The 23,238-nt window shown below is 38.4% G+C and overlaps 1 protein-coding gene across 7 annotated transcripts in view; it reads left to right on the top strand.

The window, feature by feature from the left end:
* Nucleotides 1-23,238, top strand: part of NPNT (nephronectin) — a 70,854-nt gene that overhangs the window by 5,401 nt on the left and 42,215 nt on the right. For 3 of the 7 annotated variants that reach the window (XM_072939305.1, XM_072939295.1, XM_006216157.4), the window contains exon 3: nucleotides 11,730-11,780. The exons of the other annotated variants lie outside the window; for them this stretch is intronic. In XM_072939305.1, coding sequence (XP_072795406.1) covers nucleotides 11,730-11,780 — 51 coding nt within the window. The remainder of the gene's footprint in view (nucleotides 1-11,729; nucleotides 11,781-23,238) is intronic. 7 annotated transcript variants of the gene reach the window in all.

Genomic DNA, 23,238 nt, shown 5'->3' with positions numbered 1-23,238 from the left:
ACTGCCAAAATTAAAAAAATGGTTCCAAGGTTTTCTGTGTTGCAATAAAATGCCTTTAAACTAAAAAGGGCCAGATGGATCCCTACCATTAATATTGTAGATGGCGGAGTTGTAAAAATGAGTTCAAAGATGGATGTTTCCTTGCCTGTGTTTTATTTTTCCAGAATCTCAGATGGTCCAAATGTCTCTCGCCAGTTCAGAGATCCCTTCTGTTTTCATTTTGCTTAAAGAGGTAGAGGAAGGTGGGGGCCGGAGGTCAGCTCAAAGTGAGAAGGAAGAACAGGACCGAAAAGAGGCTTGTTGGGGACAAATGGAAAACTCCTGATTAGTTTCTAAAGAAAGCATCTGTGAAATTAAAGCCTTTGTCACTACATTTATTCCAGGAAAATGCCTTGCTGTTCTTTAACAATTACATCTGGTAATGGGTTACCTATAAACATTCCAAACAGCTTCTGAGAAATTTAATGTGAAAAATGTTTTTGCCTTTCTGACCCTCGGATAATCTCAGAGTTCTTTGCCACAAGGAGCGCTCTCCCTCCCTTATCAAAGGTGCCCTGGTTCTCATTTTTGAATGATTCACTTTGGAATTTTCCTTCAAATCAGCATAGCAAAGCCAAAGGAAACTGTCCCCACCTACACACAGAACCTTCCAATTTGCCCCTGAGAAGATGTGCAAGCTGGGGCGGCCGTACCCTCTGGTGTTGCTTGTTAGAGCTCACACCCCAGTGCAGTGACCCTTTGGTGAGTGTTTATTCCATTTGGTTGAGCATATGCGGGCCATTTTGACTCAGCATTCATGTGAGTCGGGTATATATGCGTTTACACGAAGCATGGTGCGTTTCACTTTCACTTGCTGCCCCCCCCCCCCCGCCCCGTTTCATGGACTTGTCGTCAGAGAGGACGACGAACATGGCAAGGGGCTTGCATGGCTCAGCCACGAGGCCACATTCAGCCAGACTTCCCGTCCTTCCCTCTGGGGCTGAGGAAGGAAGGATCAGAGACGTTACCCACACAAGCACAGTAGCTTACCTCCTGCTTCCTTCCCCTGCGACCCAGATCCCCTCCCACCTGTGGAGGGCATGACCTGTTCCAGAAATAGGCAGGTTATGTTTTCTTTGTTCTCCTATAGGTCGTAACCCCACCTTCTTTCTATCTTTTGATTCTTTGTTTTGTATTCTTGACTCATAAACAGATCTCTACATGTTGAGAATTCAAAATTAATTGTCTTGGGCTTTACCTTTATTGACTGTTGATGTGGCTCTTGATTTTGTAAAGGGGAAATATTCCTGATATGCTCCTAACACACTGATGGTTACATATTTGTATCGCATGGCACCTTAATCACTCAGATTGTCACAAAATACTCATTTCTTGCTCTGTGATTATTCTGTACCTTAACTTTTCCATCATATTAACTTCACGTATTTAACAATTTCTCTACTACAAAGTGGCGATGTCTGTAACAATGATTTCTCAGGGTTTGTTTATCTGATTTTAAAAAGCCGTGTATGCTGTGGAAACAGTTCTTAACTAAAAGCACTAGACAGTTTGGGACAGCTGAGTCGAGCCCTGACTTTTGTACCTGATTCACTGTTAGCATTGTGCTCAGCTGCAGTTTTCCGGTTGTACAAGTGGGTTTAAGGTGTGAGGGGTATTGCAGCTCTAAACTCCATTTGAGAACTTCCTTAGTATTGAGAAGACTGTACAGGATCTCAATGCTGCACTTCTGTGTGGCCATCCTGTCTACTTGGAGACTTGGCTATATATGTGGCTCTGACGGTCGTGTTTCTAGTTAAAGCACTTTGTAGAGATGCGAAGAAAAACTTGAAATACAGCTAGTTCTAGGTCTCAACACAGCTATTCAGTTTTTGAGTTCTTTGGCTGTCATTTCGCAATTTGTGGCTTCTGAAGGAAATTATGTGAATGAGAGTGGTTTTGTGTCCTTTTTTCCTTAAGACCAGGCAAAATGCAGATATTTTATTTTGTTTCTTTGGAGATTTTGGGAAGATGTAGAACCCACACCTAAAGTTTTATTTTGCTCTATTTGTTCTAAACCTCATCTCCTCCTGCCTCCTCTCTACAACTGTTCAGTTGCCATGTCAGGTGAAAATTTTGGACTCTTATCAGCATTAGATAAGCTTACTGGTTAGTGCAACTTAAGGACCGAGAAACTGATTCATTCTGAAACTGTTTTGGAGTTGTCAAATCAGATAACTTCCCTTGGATAATGTAAATTACTGGCTAATGATCATGGACCACTAGAAAGAATGATGAGCAAATTGTTGAATTCTTTCTATATTTCAAAAGAAAAGGTTATTACTTTCAGCAGAGAATTTTGATTTAGTTAATGAAACACTTAAATTTCATATGTCCTTCCTTATTTGTATCTGACTTCAGAAATCAGCCTTGTAAAAGGAACATGATTTATTAATTTTTGCTCCCTATATTGGTTGTTGATTTCCTGTCCTTGGTCACAAAATTATATAGATTACACCCTCCTTTGATTATTTAGATTTTGAACACTTTATTTAAAATAGTCTAAAGTAAATAAGAAATATTGGAAGCAGCTTGGAAGGTCACACAAATTGTTCCTTCACAAAAATGTTATTCCTAGTAAATGCCTTCCCATTAGTATTCAACAACGATGGCAGCCTTCACTGATCATGAATCAGCATTTTATAAATAAAGCAACTTTTTATACCCATACAGTCACACCCACTCTGGGTATCAGCGGGAGTCTCAAGGCAGGTTGTGCCATGCAGAGCCGGGTTGAAGATGCCAGCGGGTCCTGGGCCAGTTTAATTATGCTGAGCACGCCTCACCATCTTAATGCTTGTTAGCTCCCTCCTCTCATTTTGGGGTGAGAGTGCAAAATCGTGTGGGTTTTTGTTTTTTTTTTTTTTTTTTTTTGAGGTAGGAATAAATGCAAGGCAGTGGGCAATCTTAGAACTCCTTCCAATGCTCAGTCTGAATCTCCAGATCCTTAGGAAGTAAAGTTTTCAATTAAGATTATCCAACCACCACTTTCCATGCAAAGGTTATTTAAGAACAGCATGCACTCTGGGTAACTTCAAGTGGTCTTGGAATGCAGATTCCAAACTAAAATCAGTGTTGAAGAAGTCTGACCTTTTCCCACAGGTAGTTTTGGAGTATGTGTCGTCTTGAAAGTTAAGTTTCACAGAAATTACCTTGTTCCTTCATTTTCTGCCCGCACATTAGAACTGATCTTTATATAATACTATTGAGATCTATTAATTTCCTAAGATCCCCTCATAAATTAATTTGGGCAGATCTTAACCTTAATGGACTAGAGATTTTAGCACTTTCTCAGGCGGGGAGGTCAAACCAAGTAAAGGAAAGCACTTTCCTGGCTGCAAATTCAGCTGTTAGATCTGCTCTCAAATACAAGGAGATGCTGCCTGAAAGTGCCCATGCATGTGCACCTGGTTCCTGGTACTGAGGGGCCACTTCTGGCCCGGAAACAATGCTTTTTGCTGCTTGGAAACTTTTTGATGCTTCCCCACCTCCTCTCCTATAGCATTTGTAATGGTTTTCATCAGTAGAATTCACGTTATATGCATTTCCAGTCAGTTGAATCCACTGCATGCTTTTAAAGCGACAATCCAGTGATGTTGAGTGATTCCCTGCAGTTTCCTTCAGAGAGAAATGGAAGACATCCATCACAGGGGCTGGGCCTACATCGCAGGAGGTGGGAGGGACGGAGAGAAGGGTTCTGATCATCTTCATCGTCCTCCCTCCCCCACCACCATAGCAGATGCTTCTGCCCCTTTTCCACCAATTTTGTGCAGGCTTTAAAATTTTCCTATCAGTCTTTTTAAAATACTTATTTATTTTTATAAGAGAAAACGCATTCATTTTCTCAAATACCCCTCCTCAAAGCATTAAATACTACCAGCTTTTGGTATACCTTTTAGAAATATTTTACTTACTTATGGGCAAATTCCTATATATCTTCACTTTTACCCCTTTTATGCAAATAAAAGCATACTATGTATGCCATTCTTTACCTTGCTTCTTTTTCTTAAAAATGCACCTTGAAAGGCTTTCTTTATCATCAGCACATGAAGAGCCTGGTAACTTATTTATGGATGTGTAGTATTACACTGTACCATAATATATTAACCAGTTTCTTATTGATGGACATTTATGTTGATTCTAATCTTTTGCTAATACACACAGTTTTAAAGTAAGCAACCTTGAACATACATTGAAAAAATACTGTTTTGCATGCGTTATAGTATTTCTGCAAGATAACTTTTCATATGTGGCCCACTGACATATGCAGTTGTAATTTTGACCAGTTGGCCATTGGTTTCTTACTTGGTAGTAAAAATGTGTAACATATTCTTCATATAAGTAGACTGGTGCTTGGAACTACTCCAAGCAAAATTGTGGCTGGTAGTAAGTAGGTAAAGGGAAGACTGGATTACAGTGCTGACTTAAGTCTCTTGCAGTCCTGTATTCAGAATCTGATCTGTTGCTTGATGCTAGGATGTTCTGATCCCTACTCTTTGCCCAAAAAATCCTCTGACAAGTCAGTGAAAGTCCCTCTGCCCCCATTTTTCATCTGTTTATTCTTAGACTATAGGCACCTGATTGGGAGGACGGGGTGAGGCTTGTCCATTAGCCAGGACCTTCACCTGGCTTCCTGCCTATCAGTTGTCTACTTTTTCTGGATGTGAGGTCATTTTTACTTGTAAGAAAGAGTCACACATTCTTTCAGGACTTGCTTAATTCATTGACCTTTCATTATCTTTATGGTTCAACACATAATTTTTACAGCTTGTATATAGTGTTTGCTTTTTCACTATACCCAGTAACCTATTAGGGAGGACTGTATAGAGTTTTGATATCAGAATAGTTTTTTGGGACATCTGTTATGTTATGTTATATGATATGTTATATCTGTTATAAATGTTTTCATGAAATGTTTAACTATTGTACCAAAGTACTTTTTAAAAGTGACTTTTAAACTGTAGGTGCATATCATTTCCATTAGTTATCCTAATCCTTATTCCAATTATATCTTTAATCATCTTATTTTAAAAAATGAGAAATGCATACATAAGTTAAAAATTAAAAGACCCGGACTGGGAGAGAGAGAGAGGCAGTGAAGGTAGATCTTTCTAACTTCCCTGTTTTCCTGACACCTAGGTCCAACCCCCAGCAGGCAACCACTATTGATCTTTGCAGAGATTTCTACGCATTACCCAAATTTTCCTTGTTCATAAAATGATGACATGGAGTAGGAACTAGTCTGAACCTTCTTTTTTCATATACTACTACATTTCAGAAGCCAGTCCTTATCAGTTCATGTAAACCTGACTCATTCTTTTCAGTATATATCATATTTCTTTTGAATGTACCATAGTTAATTTGAAATTATGCACATTTAAGTAGTTTCCAATATCTTGTTTTTACAAAATATGCTGCAGTGAATATCTTTACATATTCACCATCACTACTACATACATAAAGATGTTGGAGAGTTACAAAGTCATACTATTTTTATCTAAGTACAATTATTGAAATGATCTCATTTGATGTTTATAAATTTTCTTATCTAAAATATATAACTTAAAGAAGATTAAATTATGGGTGATATGACAGAGCAGAAACCTTCCATTCAGTTACTTTCTATTTTTTATTCCTTAGAAGATACCTTAAAAGATGAATAGAATGGATTTATTTCTGTATTTTTATGTCCTCCCTTGTTTGGGAAAGAACATGAAGTGGCTTCCAGGAATGAATGCAATAACATAGAAAAATATAATTAACACAGGCAAGAGGAAGAAAAAAGGATAGAATAAAAAGTAAGATGTTAGGAGGAGAGTTAATAAATGCAGATATATAAGCCATGGAATTTAAATTATATTTCATAATTTGGCTCTTAGTTTCTGCTAGCCAAAGAAAAAAGGGAAGTTTTATTGCTCATATAATTCATGTTGTTTGCTAGAGAAAAAGCAAACCAGTGATTTGGGGGAAATTATGGCTTTTCCCACACAGTTCTGAAAGAAGACTTTCATGTGGTCCCTCACAGGGTGGGGGTGAATGATGGTGTGGGTGTGGTTACCACAACTTGTTTATCCTAAAGCCAGGGGTGGTTCTGTAAAGCTGTTCCGTGGAAGATCTCCAACCTAAGATGAAGCCCTTACTCTGAAAGTGCAGTTCATGGGCCGCTGTTCTGGATGCAGCTTAAGAAGCATGGTGCATGCTTAGCTTTCTGACGGCTCAGCTTCATTCAGCCCAGAGTGTCCGGCAGTGACAGGTGAATGGTATAGGGCTTTGGATGGACGATTCCAGATTGGACAAGACAGTTTCAGGTTGGGATCTCTGACAACATCAGGTTTGCTGTATTATTAATTAAAAGCTAGTCCATATATTTTTTCCTTTTTTTTTAACCTATGTATTTTAAAGATCAGTTTGTGGTTGATAGAGTTTGTTGGTATCCAGAGGCATTGGGAATGGAGTGCAGATAAGTGTCTTTTAGGATCATTCCTGGCATAAAGAGGTTCTGCAAAGAAATCAGTGGGAGAACTTTTTATATCAATTTTGTATGAGTATAATTTTTGTATTCGTTGGATATAAATATATAAAGCCATCACCATTTTGTATGTACTTACTCATTTCCAGGCAAATTGTGGCTTGGAGTAAGAAGTGAAGCACAAACATTGCTTCCAGGCATCATTTTTCCTACTTATGCTGTTTTATGAAGTAGGAGCCAGTGAACCCAGAAACAACAAAATCTTTGACCAGTGTGTGTTTCCCCAAAGCTCCTGAGTGTTACAGGTGTGCAGAGGAGCCAAAATGACCCTGAGTTTTTACCTTAGTTCACCTGGATCTTGTGGAGAGCTGCCTTAAATAAGCCACTTAGGCCTGAATAGACTCAAAGTAGAGTCTCATGTCACCATCCAGACACAAACTGAACTTCTTTTCACTGGGGTATGAGGAAGGTTAATTCTCATGCACTCCAGAAGCTCCAGGGGCAGTGCAGCTGGGAACCCTGGTACACATACGCCCTGGGAGAATCTCTCTCTCAAAAAAAAAAAAAAAAAAAAAGATGACTCAACATATGTCTTGAGAGGGCCCCATCCCAGTAGGTGCCCCTTATCCTTTGATGGAGGATACATTTGGGGGGGAATTATGGCTTTAAATGCCTTTCCTCAGAGATCAGCACCAACCAAAAATCTAACCTGTCCAAGAATTGTCACCCTCTATCAACCTGGATGGGTGCTGAGGAATTTAAATTGCTAGGGTCAAGATCTTTCACTTCTTCATGGGAATCAATAAATGATAAATTGTCACAGGTAATAGAATGCAGCCAAGATAATTTGGCTTGAAAAAACTTCAAAGTGGTACTATCACTGACCATAGAAAAATACTGTAGCATAGGCCTCATGTGAGTGACAGTGGGTCCCTGGGAATCCACCAGAGCAAACTGGCTGCAAAACATATACCTAGTTACTAAAAAATTGGTCTGTTACAAGGTATAGAGTTCAGTTAAGTAATATAAAATATAAAGAAATTTATATTGGACATTTTAAGTTATGTTTAGTGCATAAATTATATTTAGTGCATTTTAATGCACTAAAGCTTCACTTAAAATTTTCGAGTTTCATCACTTAATTACTACCAGAGCATAATTGAGATAACTAGGGTCATAATATAATTACTAATAAAATTCGTGATAAAGCCAGGATAAAGGAGTACATTACAGCCCACATGTGATAAAGTAGTATTATGTATAGTAAAATAGTGACAGATATCTATGTGTTCATTCTATAGTCTTTTGTAAATACTCTCAAGACTTTTAGTTTTAACTTAGCCTGATGAAACACTGTTAAGTCAACCTGTTATTCTTAACTCCGATAGGAGGAAGAGATATGAATAATCAAATTGGTTTCTTAGCTTTAGAAGATAGTACTTGATTTTGGAGAAGAAACAGTTTTCTTCCTAATTCTATTTAATTAGAAGCCCTCATTTTCTGCCATGTATTAACCAAAGGCTGAAGAGAGCCTTGGTAGGTACCAGATGGCAGGGGAAAGTCAATTTGAGACTAAGGATTTGCTGTAGGTGATTTGCATGAGCATAATCTAGAATCAGCTAAATTTTAAAACTGAACACTGCATTTGATCAATATCTCTTTAAGGATTCTGTAGATTAATGACATAAATTCTCCAGAACTGACAGTGTTTTCCTTTTGTAACATCATCAAATCACAAAGTTAGGGTTGTCTTTTGTAAATATTATTGACTTATTCTGAACTTTTAGGAGCTATGTCATCATGGTTTAAATTTGTGCTCATATGCACAAAAGAGGAAAAAATTGGACATTTCTGGATTTATGTTCACTTTGTCAGAAACAATGTTATTTTTCAAAACTCTTTAGCCTTGTTTTCATAAGTCAGAGTTTTCAAATTCAGTTTCTGTGGAAAAATCCCTAAATGGTCAAAGGTGTGTTGCTAAATTTATAGACACTAACTCCTTTGGATAGACTTCATGAATGTAAGTTTCCTCCCACCCAAAATATTTTTCTAAAGCCTTTGGTGCCTCCTGTTTTATTTCAGTGTTTAGATTTCCCAGGTACTTGGTAATTGTCTGCCAAATGCTTTCATGCCAACAAATAGCAAATAATAGAAGACAACAAATTACAGCTTATGCTTAGTTGTATTTTTTTAATGTACATGGGTATTTAGAGTTGGCTTTTATGTAACTTACTATGGCTAAATTTCCTACTGGATAAATTGTCCCAAGTTCGTCTGATTTTCTTTGTGAAATACCATGAAATATTTATATAATGGTGGTTGCAAGTCCTTTGTCCCTTGAATTGAGTTTTTAAATCATTGATGAATTAAAAAGTTCATTGCATCTTGGTGTCTGTGTATGGTCAAGAATTAAGATATTCCCCTGTATAGTTTTATTTCCTAATTAAGGCAGAATTGCTTTTGAAACATTTAAATTTGGGGAAGGAAATACAAAATTATGAAGAAATGATTTGTAGATTTGCTAAATGTCCTGTTCTTTAATCTTGTGTTGCTGTCTGATGAATTCTATAGCTTTAATACTTAGAAAATAATGAACTGAACGTTAGAATCATCCAGCTTCTGACTCAGAATGCTATTCATGAGATCTGTTATCCTGGGTGTTGGTGTTATAAATGTTCAGCGTTGGAGAGTTGTCTATGAATAGAGTTTGCCAGGCTAATATTAAATTTTTTGACAATGAGAATCACATGAAATTTAGGGTTAGGGTATGGGGAACTTCTTGGAGTTACTACTTTTTCCAGTTGGAGATTAGGGTTGGGAGGTGGAAGTACAGTGACAAGGAGGACCCTTCCCTTCCATCTGCATACCTGGCGTTTGTTACCTGTATGGAGGGGCGTGCACTACGCTTAAGAGGCTGTGCGACTCCCGTCTGGATTGTATAGTAACTGCATCAGTCATCTTAGTCTGAAGCGTTTTATTATTTCCTTTTCAAAGGTTGTGCTTGCCTAATATTTGAGCATTTTATAATGCATTACAGTAAATTGAACAATACATTAGAAGATAGGGGTACCTTCGGATAATGAAGGGGCTCAATTTCTGGGTTTCTTATCCCTCATTTTCCTTAACACTGTCCAAAGCCCAGGATTGACTCCAGATCTGTAAACCTGTGTTTAGTCATCCCGGAGTAGTTTAGTTTCTCTAGTTTGTGTTAGTTACAATTTTATAAAATCTTCAGATCTTTAGCCATGCCTGAGATCACTGAGAACCCTAGGAAAGGGCAGAGGGTCACTGAGAGCCCTCACATGAGCTGAAGCTGTGGTCGGGGGCGGGCGAGCCATAGGAGAGAGTCCTACAGCTGTGAACTTTGTTGACAGGCTTGCCCATGCTAACCACTGTGGCTGTTGTACAATGGCTGCAGGGAAACAGATCATCAGGAGAAAATGGGGCTGATTTTTCTGTATTATGTACTACTAATGAAACCAATTTTAGTGCTCTCCACAGTGGGGTTTATACCAGAAAAAAATACATGTAGGGCATTTATTTTCGGCAACTTTCACAAAAATTGTAGTGATGTGAAAATTTCCTTATGTGTCAACAAAGACTAGACCTCCAAAACTTTGTGGAGATAATCTATTCCAGGTTTAACATTGCTTTGATTTAAAATGCAGTTTTGTATAGTTTTAAAATGCAAATTTTAGAATATGGGACATTGGCTAAAATTTCATGCTAGAAGTCTTATTTAATGGATATAAATATTGATACCTTAAAATTTTCTAAATCTATGTGTGGCAAGGCTGATTTATGTTAAGGAAGAGAAATGTGACCCAACTTTAAGATATTATGAGACAAAGACTATACAGAACTGTTTGCCTGCTTGGTACTAATATAACTAGTTAGAAAATAATGATGTTTGCTATTCTTTATTGACTTCTTTTACCTTTATTTAATATATTTTTCTTAAACTAGATTATTCAAAATTGGCATTTTAGAGTATTAAAGAAACGGTATCCTTTTATATTTTCCCCTATTCACACATAACCCTAGTCATAAACAGTTTTCTTTCATATGTGATCCAGAATATAATTTGCAATTTATGCTTTGTTTTCAGCTTTTTGCTTAGATTGTGCCTGATATATTTCATTATTTTAAGAAATGTGTCAACATCAAGATATGGTGAGTTCTTTTAAAGTTAGCAACAGCAACAATAAAAACAAAACACCAATTTGTTTTAAATCTAGCCAACATGAAAAAAAAACTCTAACAAGCAAATGTAAAATGTATGCTTTTAAAAATACAGAGCGGTCATTCTGGATCAATAGTTAAATTATTACTTTAATTAAATCAAATTGGCCTTAGGATTTTTTCTTCTGATATTACTGAAAAGGAGGCTTCATTCACCTAATTTTAAATTATACAAACAAATACACAACTGGAAAGTTAAAGTGAATATTTTATGCTTTGTAAAGGAAAAGCATTACCAGAAAAGAAGGAATAAAATCATCTCTCCCCTTACTTCTAGAATCTCTAGGCTGGTCAATCCCTGACCATTATTAGTATGTGTTTCAAGTTTCTTCCATTTACTTTCATAAAACTGGGTGATCTATGTATCTTAAAGTGAAATGGCTGAGCTTTTGCACTAATTCTTGTTGCTATTGACAACCAAAGCAGCCATGCAAGAAGAAAGTGCTGTGGAAGGAAAGAAAAACCTTAATATTTCCTCCCCAAAGTTGGAGAGAAAAGGGAACACACAGTATGTAAGAAACAGGTAAGTAAAGCTCTCTCAATTTAAAAACTACCAGCCTTGGTTACTAATTGATCAAAAGTTTTAATTTTTTTCAGATATTTTGTCCAACACTCATTTAAATAAAAGGATACTGTCTCTTGGAACCAAAAATTAATACTCTGAAAATGAAAAATTGGATTGGAAGGTACAGTGTCACAAAAGGTCTGGAATATTTTAATTTAGAATTTGAACTGTGAAAGAATAGCACAACTTCAATTATTGGGTAATATTTTTGTTACAAAATGTTTTTTAATGACAGAATGGTGACTAAAATATTACTATTCTAAACATGTCCTAGATTTTTTTTTTTTGTTTCAGAAAAGCACTGAAAGTTGCATATGTGTAAGTCTCCGGGAATGTAACAAGTTGATAAATACCCAAGTCCAGCCTCCTTACAGAGAAAAGATCTGGAATTTCTTTTTTTGGACATTTGTTTTGCAGCTTTCTACGTCTTAAGGCAGAGAATAGCCAGAATAAGGTGCCAGCTCAAAGGTTAGATGAACATATTTTTTGAAATAATTTTGGCTAATCCACATCTTGAAAAGCATACTTCTAAATAATTACTTCACAAAGTTATTAATAAAACTTAATGTTAGTGCTGCTTTTGAGTTGCTTTTTGGGGAGAAAACTATATTCCTTAGAGATGTGTTTATCCTGTTCATAATTTTATTTCAGTTACTACATTAAACTTTTTCCTTTCAGTTTATAATTCCTTTCTCCTGTTTTATGAATCTAATAAATTGACCTCCATTCTAACCTAAAGGACAGTTTATATTGTTAATACTTAAAGAAGCAGATAAAAAAAAAAGTCCACCAAATGAAATTACTAACACCATGCTATCATTAACCTGAGGGAGTTGTATCTCATATTCATTAATTCTCCATGGAAAAAATCAGGTAAGAAATATTTTTATTGTATAAAGTATGTAAGATGTTCTAATAGCACCTATGAATATCCGTGCTACTGTTTTGGTACATGAAGGATTTCTCATTTTAAATATTTTGGGACAATGTCACCTGACAAATCACCCTTATGATACTGTAGTGGAAATTTGTGGTGAAATATATGAAATTCTATTTACACTGGTACCAGGAAGACCACGCACTTTAAACTGATACATGGGGGATACTATCACATGTCACAGAAAATGTTTTTAAGGGTAGATTTTAATAAAAACATTTGGGAACAAAATTGATAGTTCCAGAAATAAAAGTTAAGGAATTTCTTTGTTCAGGGACACTTAAAAATATCAAAGCATATGTACCTTATATTTACTATCAGCTACAGGATGAACTAGCAGAGCTATGGCCGAGGTCAAGGAGGCAGCACTGAACAAAGAGTATAATGTGGGCTTTGTCACCAGCAAATGAGGTTTGAGAACCTGTTCCTGTGATTCACCAACTATAACATGCTAGATATTTTATTTAACTTTTCTGAGCCACAATTTCCAAATCTTTAAACCTACTGGACAAGACTGTTGCCGTAAGGGGAGGGAGTGCCTTGTGCAGAACAATTCTTGATAAATGTTTGCTATCATTGTTGCAAGGTCAATATAAAGAATATAAATGAAGTTTTTAAAATATTTATTTATTATTTTATTATTTTGGTGGGGGCGGGGGCGGTACTTAGGTTTAATTTGTTTTCAGAGGAGCTGATGGGGATCGAACCCAGGGCCTCGTGCATGCTAAGCATGTGCTCTACGGCTTGAGCTATGCCCTCCACACTACAAATGAACTTCGGAACACTCTTTTACTGGGGTCCATCATAGCATCCATGGTATACAGTATATTGTAAAATACATTTTATTTACCATGCCCATTGTTTGGAAATAATCCATTGGAAGTAGTAGAAAATTTCTCGAGTTATTCATTTCTAAAATAAAAACTGCCAGTGGTTAACTGTACTTCTGAACCAGTCCTTTTCCACTGCTTTGATAACATCCATTTGCAGACATCAGAATGAAGTATGGTTTTGGTTACTTAATGCAAGGAAAAGGAACTGGAAAGAATGAGACTTGAATTGTGCAACTACGTTTAGAGTTAGTGATTTACTTGACACACATTTGAGAGCTTACTAGAGGCAAGGAGCTAGTTAGGTGCTGGGAGGAATACAAACGTTTGTAGAATATGGACTCTTGCTTGCCAGGAGCTGATTTGGTAAGATGGTTGTTGTCTCTTATTCCTTCCAGGATTCTAAAATAGGCAAGAGTTAGGGGAAAAGAGTTGAGGTTGTTTAGAGGAAGAATTACTTCCTATGTGAGGGGATCAAGGAAGATTTCACGGACTCAGTAGTGTTCAGTTGGCTCATTCATTCAATAGATACATACTGAGGGCTATTACCTGTCTGACCCTGGGCCAACCACTGCAGACCTGTCAGTAAGAGGAAGCTACAGGCATTTATGTCCGTCACTGTCAGTGTTGAAGGCCAGCAGATGAAGCCACTATTACTGGATGACAGGTGAGTTTTGAGACAGGCATGTTTTGAGGTAGGATACTGTGAGGGCATATCTCAGCAGACAGTATCCCTCAAGAGTGATGGACTCGTGGCCCAGCTAAATCCTGGGGGATAAGTAAGTCAAGTGAAGGGCACCCTACCAGACAGAAAAATGCGTTAATACTTCAGAAGCCAGAATGAGGGCATATTCCAGGAAATGTCAGAACCTTAATCTGGCCTTGGGGTCTCTGTGGAGGGCACCTGATGAGTGACGCCAGAGGAGAGGTTGGCGTGGGCTAACTCATGGAAGGCCTTTGATGTCATAGTAAATAGATTAACCTTTATCCCAAAGTTGCAGAGGAACACTATAGATTTTAAGTAGGGAAATTACATAATTGAGTCTATATTTCAGAGGTGATAAGCTGGTGCCAATGGGTCAGATCTAGCATAGAGGTGAACTTGATTTCATTCACAGGGTGTTTCAACATTTTTTGAATAGTTGTCAGTGTTTCATGAGACATGGATTTCAGGCCCAGGGTTTGTTGAAAAATCTCTGCATTGCCACAAGGAGCCACAAGGGCTGGAGTTGCTTGGCAGCTACCCTGTGTGGAAGAAGCATGTATTCCATGTTACCATGGGGCTCACTTTGGGCAAATGCCAGAGGCCTGTACGCATTTGAGGTTCTGGGGCCAATTTCTGAACATTTTCCTAGATAGTTGAGGCTCAGGGCTAGAGGCTGTTACAGTAAACCTGGTGAAAAATTAGGTTTTGTCTTAAGCAGGACTGGTGGGAACAGAGAAGAATGGGGATTTGAAAAATACGAAAAAGAAAGGAGGGCGAGGCATGCCTTAGGACAGTGGTGGGGAGTGCAGGCTTCGGAGACAGACCTGGCTGCAGCCATGAACTGTGTCTTTGAGAAACTTACCTAACCTTCCTGAGCAGTAAAATATAGACAACAGCCCTACCTCGTGGGGTTTTTATCAGGGTCAAATGAGAAAAGGCAAACCCCTAGCTCAGGAACTGGCTCATATTAATTCACATTCAGTAAAGTGGTGGCAGGCGATGGTGGTGGCTGTGAGGCAGATGCAATCAAGGGTGACGCCCAAGTTTGTGGTGTGTTATTTGGCAGCTAGAGAACGTGGAGAAAGTGCAGGCGACGGCTTCGGTGTTAGATGTGGTATGTGTGACGTGCTTATGAGACCTTGAAGTGGAAAGGTGTGATACGTGGTTGGATTCTGGGGTCTGGAGCTCAGGGGTGAGGTCTGAGTGAGCGGGCACAGGCTGGGATTTGATGATCTCTCCACCACTGTCTGCTCACACCCTCCTTCCCCTCCGCCTCCTTGGGTCAACATGATAATCCTCACAACCACCACCAGAGAGGATCAGCATTAAGCAGTAAAAGGAGTATATGGAAGAGGTAAAACAGTGTGTGTCAGCTGAAATGTTATCTGATAGTTTTCAGCTCTTGAAAAAAATTTCTTTCCGGTTGAACATTTTGGCCTCTAGTCAAAAGAAATGAGTAATTCAACATTTGTTTCTATCAAGGGCTGAAAAAAAAAATCACTCTATAAACATTCTAGGCTTTTTCCCCTTTTGGTTGGCTTTTCCTGTTTCACATCACTCTCCTAATTCCGAGCAATATTCAACTAAAAGTGAATCCTTGTTAGGAACGAATGACCACACTTGTGTTTGGAGTTTGTACTCTTTCTTAGCTGAACATCCTGAGAATCAGCCCTGGCTCCGATGCCACCTGCTCCTCCACGCCCTCCTGACCTCAGGGGCAGGACATGTCCTCTTCATTCTCTGTACTTGGTTGTTACACTGGCATAGAGCTCGTCCCATCCTGCCCTGCAGTGTGGTTATTGGTGGCCCTGTGTTGTTTGTTCTGCTAGTCTGTGAGCTCTGTGAAGCTGGGGCCTGGGCCTTACACGCCCTTAGCTTCTTCAGTGCCGGCTCGTCTTACTCAGTCAGTACTTTGAAGGTGGAAGGACTGGGCACTTCTATATCAAAGGCATAAGAAGTATGAACAGGATGTAATCCTAACAAGCCGATTGTGGTTTTAGGAAAAACAGTTTACTGGGAAAATGAATATATTTAATTTGTCTGCCTGTCTTATGACCTTATTGCATGCCATAGATCTTAACTCTTGATTAAGGTTCTTAAAAGAAATCAATTTACATGCTTGAAAACACAAAGTGCAACGTGATTGTCGTCTGCTGCTTCTAGTCCATTGATTGTTTGTAGTAATGGACGGAATCTTGATTCTTTATGTACAGGGCTCTTCAATCTGGTGATGGCCTTGTCTTAGAAGGATGCTTTTTTGCTATGTGGTCGTAGTCACGGTGGACTGCCTTTGCGTTGCCAGACCCTGTCCTGCCTCATGCTTTTCTGGCTTTGCTTGTGCTGTGTGTCTTGAATGAAAGGCCCTTCACAGCAACCACATGGTGAATTCCTAAGCATCCTTTAAGATGCAGCTCACATTTCCTCTTGTCTTTCCTGACATTTTTCCTACTCTCGCCTGTCTGCAGAGAAAGTCCTTCTCTGTTCTTTTTTTTCCTCCATTCTTTTAATACTGCGTACACCTGTCATGTCTGTCTTTGTCAGGAGGCTATGCTCTTTCAGAGCAGGTACTGTGTACTTAGAAGAGCTCAAAGCCTGGCGGGGGTGCTAGATATGCAAACTAACTGATAATATAGCACGATACAGGTGCATATATAAGTAGATATATAAACTGTATGGCAGAGCTGTGCACGGGGATAATGAAAGCACTGAGGAGGGCTCCAAACTCAGAATGAGAGACCAAAGCAAATACTGTGTAAGCTGAATATTGAAGCCTGTCAGGATGTCCAGCAAAGGGGAAGAGTGACACTCCATGTAAGAGCGTGGAGGTATTAGAGTAGGTTATTTCCTGGGAACTGCGATTAGTTGGTATATTTGTGGTTGTCCTTGGACATGAGGCTGGTGGGATAGACAGGAGTCAGATCATGAAAGGTGGGGTCGAATGCCGTCCTAAGAGCTCGAACCAGTGAGATGGGCTCTAAGTAAACATGACAAGGAGTCAGTCAGTATCAGGGGGAGACTGGCATGGTGAGATCATGGGGAAGCCCGTGATTAGCGAGGTCCCTCTAGTAGCAGATTAGGACTGGATCAAAGTCCACGGTACTGGGGGCAGGAAGACCCTTGTGCCATCACTTATTTAATCCATCCCTTATTGATGGACAGTTAAGTTGTTTCCAAGTTTCTGTTTAAGGTTATCTATCAGGTAAATTTGGAACAATTAGTGAATTAATGCTTTCCTTAGAAAAAAAATAAAAACAAACCATGACCCAAACTGACTAATGGCTAACATCCTATAATTCTAATGCACAGTTAGAAAATTGGTTCCATTTTTTAAATAATTAATATCTGTCTCAACTCATTATATATCAGCCACTCTTCAAACATAGGGATTTTGGTTGCTGAAAAAAGTGGTGATGGTTACATTAAAGTTTTCTGTCCTTTGGCGTTGATTGCCCAGTACAGGTACTGATCAGAGCATCATCTCCTCAGGTGAAACAAATATAATTTTTTTTCTAAAAGAAATACTTGAATGTGTTTCATTATATTCCAGTGAATTCTTACATTATGACATCAGATGTCTTGTAAATTTATCTTTTTAAAGAAATTTTTTAGCACTACTTCCTTTCCAAAGCCTTTTCTGACTCTCTTAAACCTTTGTAATTGATCACTTCCTCTTGTGTATTCTCTACACACATCTGTTACTAGGACATCCTTGCTTACTGGATTTACCTACTTGAGGACGAGGACTTGGTCTCTCATTGATTTTAATATCCTCAGTCTTTAATATAGTATCTTAGGACTCTGGAACTATTCCTCTTTGCCATTCTTGAAATTCTCATTATAGGTAACATTTTATTGAGCTCTTAGTATGAAACGGACACTGTTCTAAGTACTTTATTTAGATATTCTCATTTAAGCCTCCCAATAGACCTATGAGTAAATTCTATGTGCATCATGTTGGTTTACTAGTTTTTAAGTTAAAAAATCGCAGTGTTGACACTGTCCTCTTGTTCAACCTATGTCTCCATTTTAGAGCAGACAGTAGCTGGGTAATCTGCACAGGCCATGCATCTTCTAAGCAGTAGGGCTGGGACCTCAGCAGCCGAACTCCAGCATCTGTGTGTTTGCCCCTCTCTAGAGTGTGCTGGTAAGTGAGCAACAGCTCACAAAGGAAGGAATACCTGTCAAGGTAGTTAAGTAGTATTTATTAAGATACGTGTATTATCCTACTCATGTTTATAAATTTTAACTATTTTTGTATTTGAAAATTTTCGAATACACAGAGGAGTTAAAACTATAGCAACATGTACAGTTGTTAACATGTTACACATTTGCACACATGCACGCACTTGCTTGCATGCTCTCTTTATGTGTATATATTTTACTGAACCATTTGAAAGTAACTTACAGACATAATGGCTTTTCGTACCTGCATACTTCAAAATGTATGCATATTATCACACTTAGGAAATTTAACATAGGTACAATATTATCTAATACACAGTCCATATTTAGATTTCCCAAATTACTCTCAGAATGGTTTTCATGGATTTTTTCTTATTGATCCAGATCCAGTCAAGGACCACATATTGCATTTAGTTGACATTCCTTTTTGGTCTCCTTTAACTTAGAATGGCTTAAGAACAGTTGTAGATCTCTACCTCTTTTTTTTTTTTTAATGTGCTTCTTAACAATGATATTTTTCAAGAGTACAGATCAATTGCTTGGTAGAATGTTGCACATCTAAGCTCGTCCGAGTTGCAGGTTAAATCTTTTTTGCAAGAATATTACATAGATGATCATATGTTATGACATTCCCATTTCACATAATGTCATTTTTATTTTATTATTCGTGATGCTAAGTTTGATCATTTAAAATTCTGTCCACCAGATTTTTTCCACTGAAAGTCACCTTCTTCCCTTTGTAATGAGTAAGTAATCTGTGGAGTGACACATTGAAATAGTTTGAACATCCTCTTTCCCAGCAAGCTTACACCCAGTGAAAGTTTTAATATCTGTGGATAATTTTGCTCAGATTATTTCAGTGGTGGTTGTAAAATTGTGTTTTTCAAATTCTGTCAATCCTTCACTGGCATTCCTCTATAAAAAAGAGCTCTGTTCTCTTCTTTTTTAGACTCACTTTGGACCCATGGATTCTTTTATTATTCAGTTGTTATCAATTACTGTCTGTTGACTAAATGTTTGACTATAGTTTGTGAATTGTTTAAGTTCTTAATAAAAAATAATATTATGTAACCCATGAGAGCCAAAAAAAAGTCATAGATGTGATACATCAAAGAGAGAACATTTCTATACTTCATAAATGATTTAGAATCTGGGTTTCATACAAAACAAACAATAGAGTAAAGAGATTCTTTTATGCTGAAATATTCTGGCAGGGTTACTTTAATTTTCTTAAATTATAGTGTTCTCAGCTTTGACTTTTCCTTCCTGGAAATGTAACTTAATTACCTTTACGCCTTTAATTACTATTGATATTCTCTACCCCTCTTATCCTTCTGTGTTTAGTGTTTTTCTATAATCTGACTCTCCTCCCTTCTAAATCCACTCAAAACGCAAGGTTTCTGGCCTTTTTCTGAATACCAGAAGAATTAGCAGATTGACCATGGAACTGGGCTAAGAAATTTTTACTGAAATCAGGCAAGTCACTTAACCTTCCGGGCTTTTGCTTGTCTGCTGGTGAAGTGAGGATTATGTCTGTCTCTCTCCTGCCTTATGTGGATGTTGTGAGGGTAAATTTAACCAGTCATATAAAATGGTTTCACGTTCTGTATTCACGAGATCGTGTAACAGATAGTATTTTATAGTGATGACAATCAGAGGCACTTTTATTTCAGTTTTTACTACAGTGGGAATTTGGATTTGAAAATCGGATGTTGGACACTAGAATACAGGACAGTGGGAAGGCTGGAGAGTCACCTCCCCTGGGGATGCTGCAGTCTGTAGGGTTCTTCCCACTGGATTTGTTGTCCCTGTAATACAGGGAGACTCAAGGCCTTTTCCAGAGGAGCCCTGTAAAATTCTGCCTCCATTCTTTCCAGGTCCCATTAATACAGCAATGATTTGTTTAATGCTGCTTTCAGCAACTCTCTCTCTTCCAAAGCCAATTGCTCTTTGAAAAAAGATATTCCTGATTGTATGTTCTTGTTCCCGTCATATGAGTTTGTCCATATCTGAGTTCTGTGGTACTTGTGAGATGTAATGAGAGCTCTTGGAAATCTCCCCGTTATGTATCCATTCATCGTTCTGCCCTGCCCTGTGTACTTCCAGTCACCTTTGTGGCTAAATTACATACCCTGGAGGACAGGGGTCTTTGTTCTGCCTTTAGTGGTGCCAGGTCTGAACAGTAACATGAGGTAGATGGCAAAAATTACAAATGAGTCTTAGTATTCGAAACATAATCTTATTTACATTAAGAAAAATTTTCTCAGGTTACTAACAACACCTACGGTTGAGTTGGCTTTTTCCTCGTCACTTTCCAGAGCCACCATCTGCTTAGGCATCTCATCATGTCATTTTTTTTTTCAAACAAATGTTGGCACTTGATTCCCAAGTGTGATTAGATTACATGAGAAATATTACACAGAACTGATGTGGGAGTTTAATTTTCCCGTAACTTATTTGATAACATTGTCCAACTCAGTGTCAGAAAATATTATCCAATTCTCAGAAGCCCAGTTAGATCAGCTAGGATGAATTTTTTTAACAGTAAGATTTTAGATTGCGGTCAAACAGAAGAGGCTTGGGCATGTGACATTAAAGAGCTATGTTTGCTTTGCCAGCTGAGACTTGTTTCTTTTTCTAGTTAAAGTAATGACTTAGGGGTTATTTTAAGGGCACTTTGGAGATTGTGTTGCAGGAATGTTAGAGACTAAATTTTGAGTGTGATTTGCCCATTTGAGCTTAATTCTGGCATCTGATTTTGAGGGAAGAAATCTGCCATTTATTGACTCTCTGTGATCCTTGCCTGACCGTTATTTACTGAGCTTCTGAACCATGTGTGGATGCTAGCGGACAGTGGACCAGACGTGACCCAAATTGCTTGTCCCTGACACACGTGAAGGTTGGAGAGACAGTGTTGCCTTTTCTGATTAGCCTGTAGCAACAGATACATTATTTCCTACAAAGCAAGTATCTCATCTATTTTTGATGTTTTTAGAAGACTTTCTAAAATAGATTACTAAAAATAGTCCACTTATACTTTTGTTTTTTTCCTGACCTGCTGTTCACAGCAGGTTGTCAAGGTTTGTGTGTTTTGGCTACTGAGAGCTCACATTACAGCGGGATAGGTTGTCAGAAGGTGGGTCAGTTCATGCAGAAGTTGGGAATCATTTTTCTCTAGTCTCAAGAGGGGTATGTATTTTTCTAATCTATTTTTTGAGATACAGAAATGAAGTTCTTTAGACTTCTATGAGTATGTGATACTGTAGATATAAAATAAATTTGACAAGTTGTATTTCGTTACTAGGATTTACTCATAACATTTTTATCCTAAGTGTGTATCTGAAGAAAACATTTGCTAGCTTGATGGTAAACACAGATTAAGTCCAGATTCCACAGCCTCGTGCTCAAGGATAGCCAGTTAGGAACTGTAGTACAATTGGACTTACATTGTAATTGTATGTGGCTGCAAATAACAGTGACACAAAAAACAGTATCCTAAATTGCTAAGTTGGCCATTTAGGGTTAATACTCTGACTTCTAGCTCTGCCTCTTTTCCATTTTCAAGATTTACCTCATGCTCACAAAGTGGCTCTACATCCTAGGCAAGAAGACAGAGGAGGGCATACTAGTCAGCCACCTTTTCAGGCGGCTTTGAAGTTCCAAAAGCCTCACCCAACAACTTCTGTTTACGTACAGTTGCCCCAAGTTTAGTCACTTGGCTCCCCAGTATGCCAGGGAGGACAGTGAATGTAGTGTTCCACTGCTAACTCATCACCCACTCCAGAAAAAAGCCATTCTATTTTAAAGAAGGGAAAAATAGACATTGGTGAGCACCCAGCAATGTCTGCCACCAATGCCTTTTATCATCTGCCTTAATTAGCATATGTTGTGATCACATCTGCTGTTCTAAGCACTTGGTACTGTAGCTCCACCAGAACCCGGGCACTCCCTGAGACCTCCCTTCAGTGTCCTCCCCCATCCTTTGCTCATGTTCCGAAAGGCTGTGTCTCCCATCCCAACCCCCTCTGCCTCTTACCTCTAAGGCATTGCTCAGATCACATTTCCTAAAAGAGGCCTTTCCAGGACCTCAGTTACTCTCTGCCCCACCCTCTTCTCTCATCTCAGCTCTCTATCATAGCCCTGGTTAAGTTTCAGCCAATATGTTAAAATTTCACAGTTAATTTTCATATCTTCTATGACTCCCTCATCCCCTCCCACTTAGTATAATAATCGTATGTGCTGAGCGTTCAGTATATGTTTGTTGAATTCCAGTGCAGACCTAATGCCAATAAGATAATAGGAGAAACTTCTTTTGTACAACATTTTTATAAGAGGAAAAAATTGTTACATCAGCATTGTGAGTATCCTTTTCCATTTAATAGCTGTTGGCTAGGATATAGGTCATTGGTGACTTCAGTGAATAGTCTGCGGGGTAGAAGTGTAAACAGCAGTTTGAAAACACTGGCTCCCTAAACATGGAAGAAACATGAACAGTCTGGGCCTCTTGGAATGTGGGCATTTGATGTGCCCAAGATTAAGGCACTCCACAGAGAACAAACAACGAAAGAGGGAGGGGACAATAAAAACTGTCGTTTGTGTAAAGCACCTGAAAGCACCTGGATGATCATCGAGGTGGTCGGGAGTCAGGAGGCAACACAGCCTTCATGAAGTGTTCTCTTCTAAGTGAACTTTTTCATGTTCTCCAGTGGTACCTCCTAAACTTTTTTCATGCTTTTAGAGATGTTTCCAAATGCTAAGCATTTGGGGAGGTTGTCACCTCGACTAGCGTTTAATTATTTTGAGGTGCTTATGTTTTCTTTTTAAATGTGGCACCCTGGGTGCCCCAGACACCTGATTCATTCAGGTTGTGTTCACATATAATTGTTAGGATTTATGAAACATCTTTTTTTTTTAAGATTAAAAAGAAAACGTCTTTTAGCTTGTGATTCTTGGTGATGGGCCTGGAAATTACATAAAGGATGTCTTGTTCCTGGGACTTGTTTTTAAAACTGCACATAAACCACTTGCCAGGTATACAGTTGACTGAAGCACAGTATTGGAGGGCCTCCTTGGTAGTTCACTTCTCACAGATCTGAACCGAATTGTTTCCTGTCCAATGTCATGCCATATCTAAAATCAGATTATATGAATTTTCCCAGTACATTACTCTACCATTACCCTTTACACTCTGCTTATCCTTTCTTTCTGCAAGCTTTTGAATTAAATACCTACAGAGCAGCACTAAGGATTAGTGATGGCACAGGGTCCACT

This window comes from Vicugna pacos, chromosome 2, assembly GCF_048564905.1.
Source record: "Vicugna pacos chromosome 2, VicPac4, whole genome shotgun sequence".
Classification (NCBI taxonomy): domain Eukaryota; kingdom Metazoa; phylum Chordata; class Mammalia; order Artiodactyla; family Camelidae; genus Vicugna; species Vicugna pacos.
Note: the sequence above shows the minus strand (reverse complement) of the source record. Positions and strands in the feature narration are given on the sequence as shown.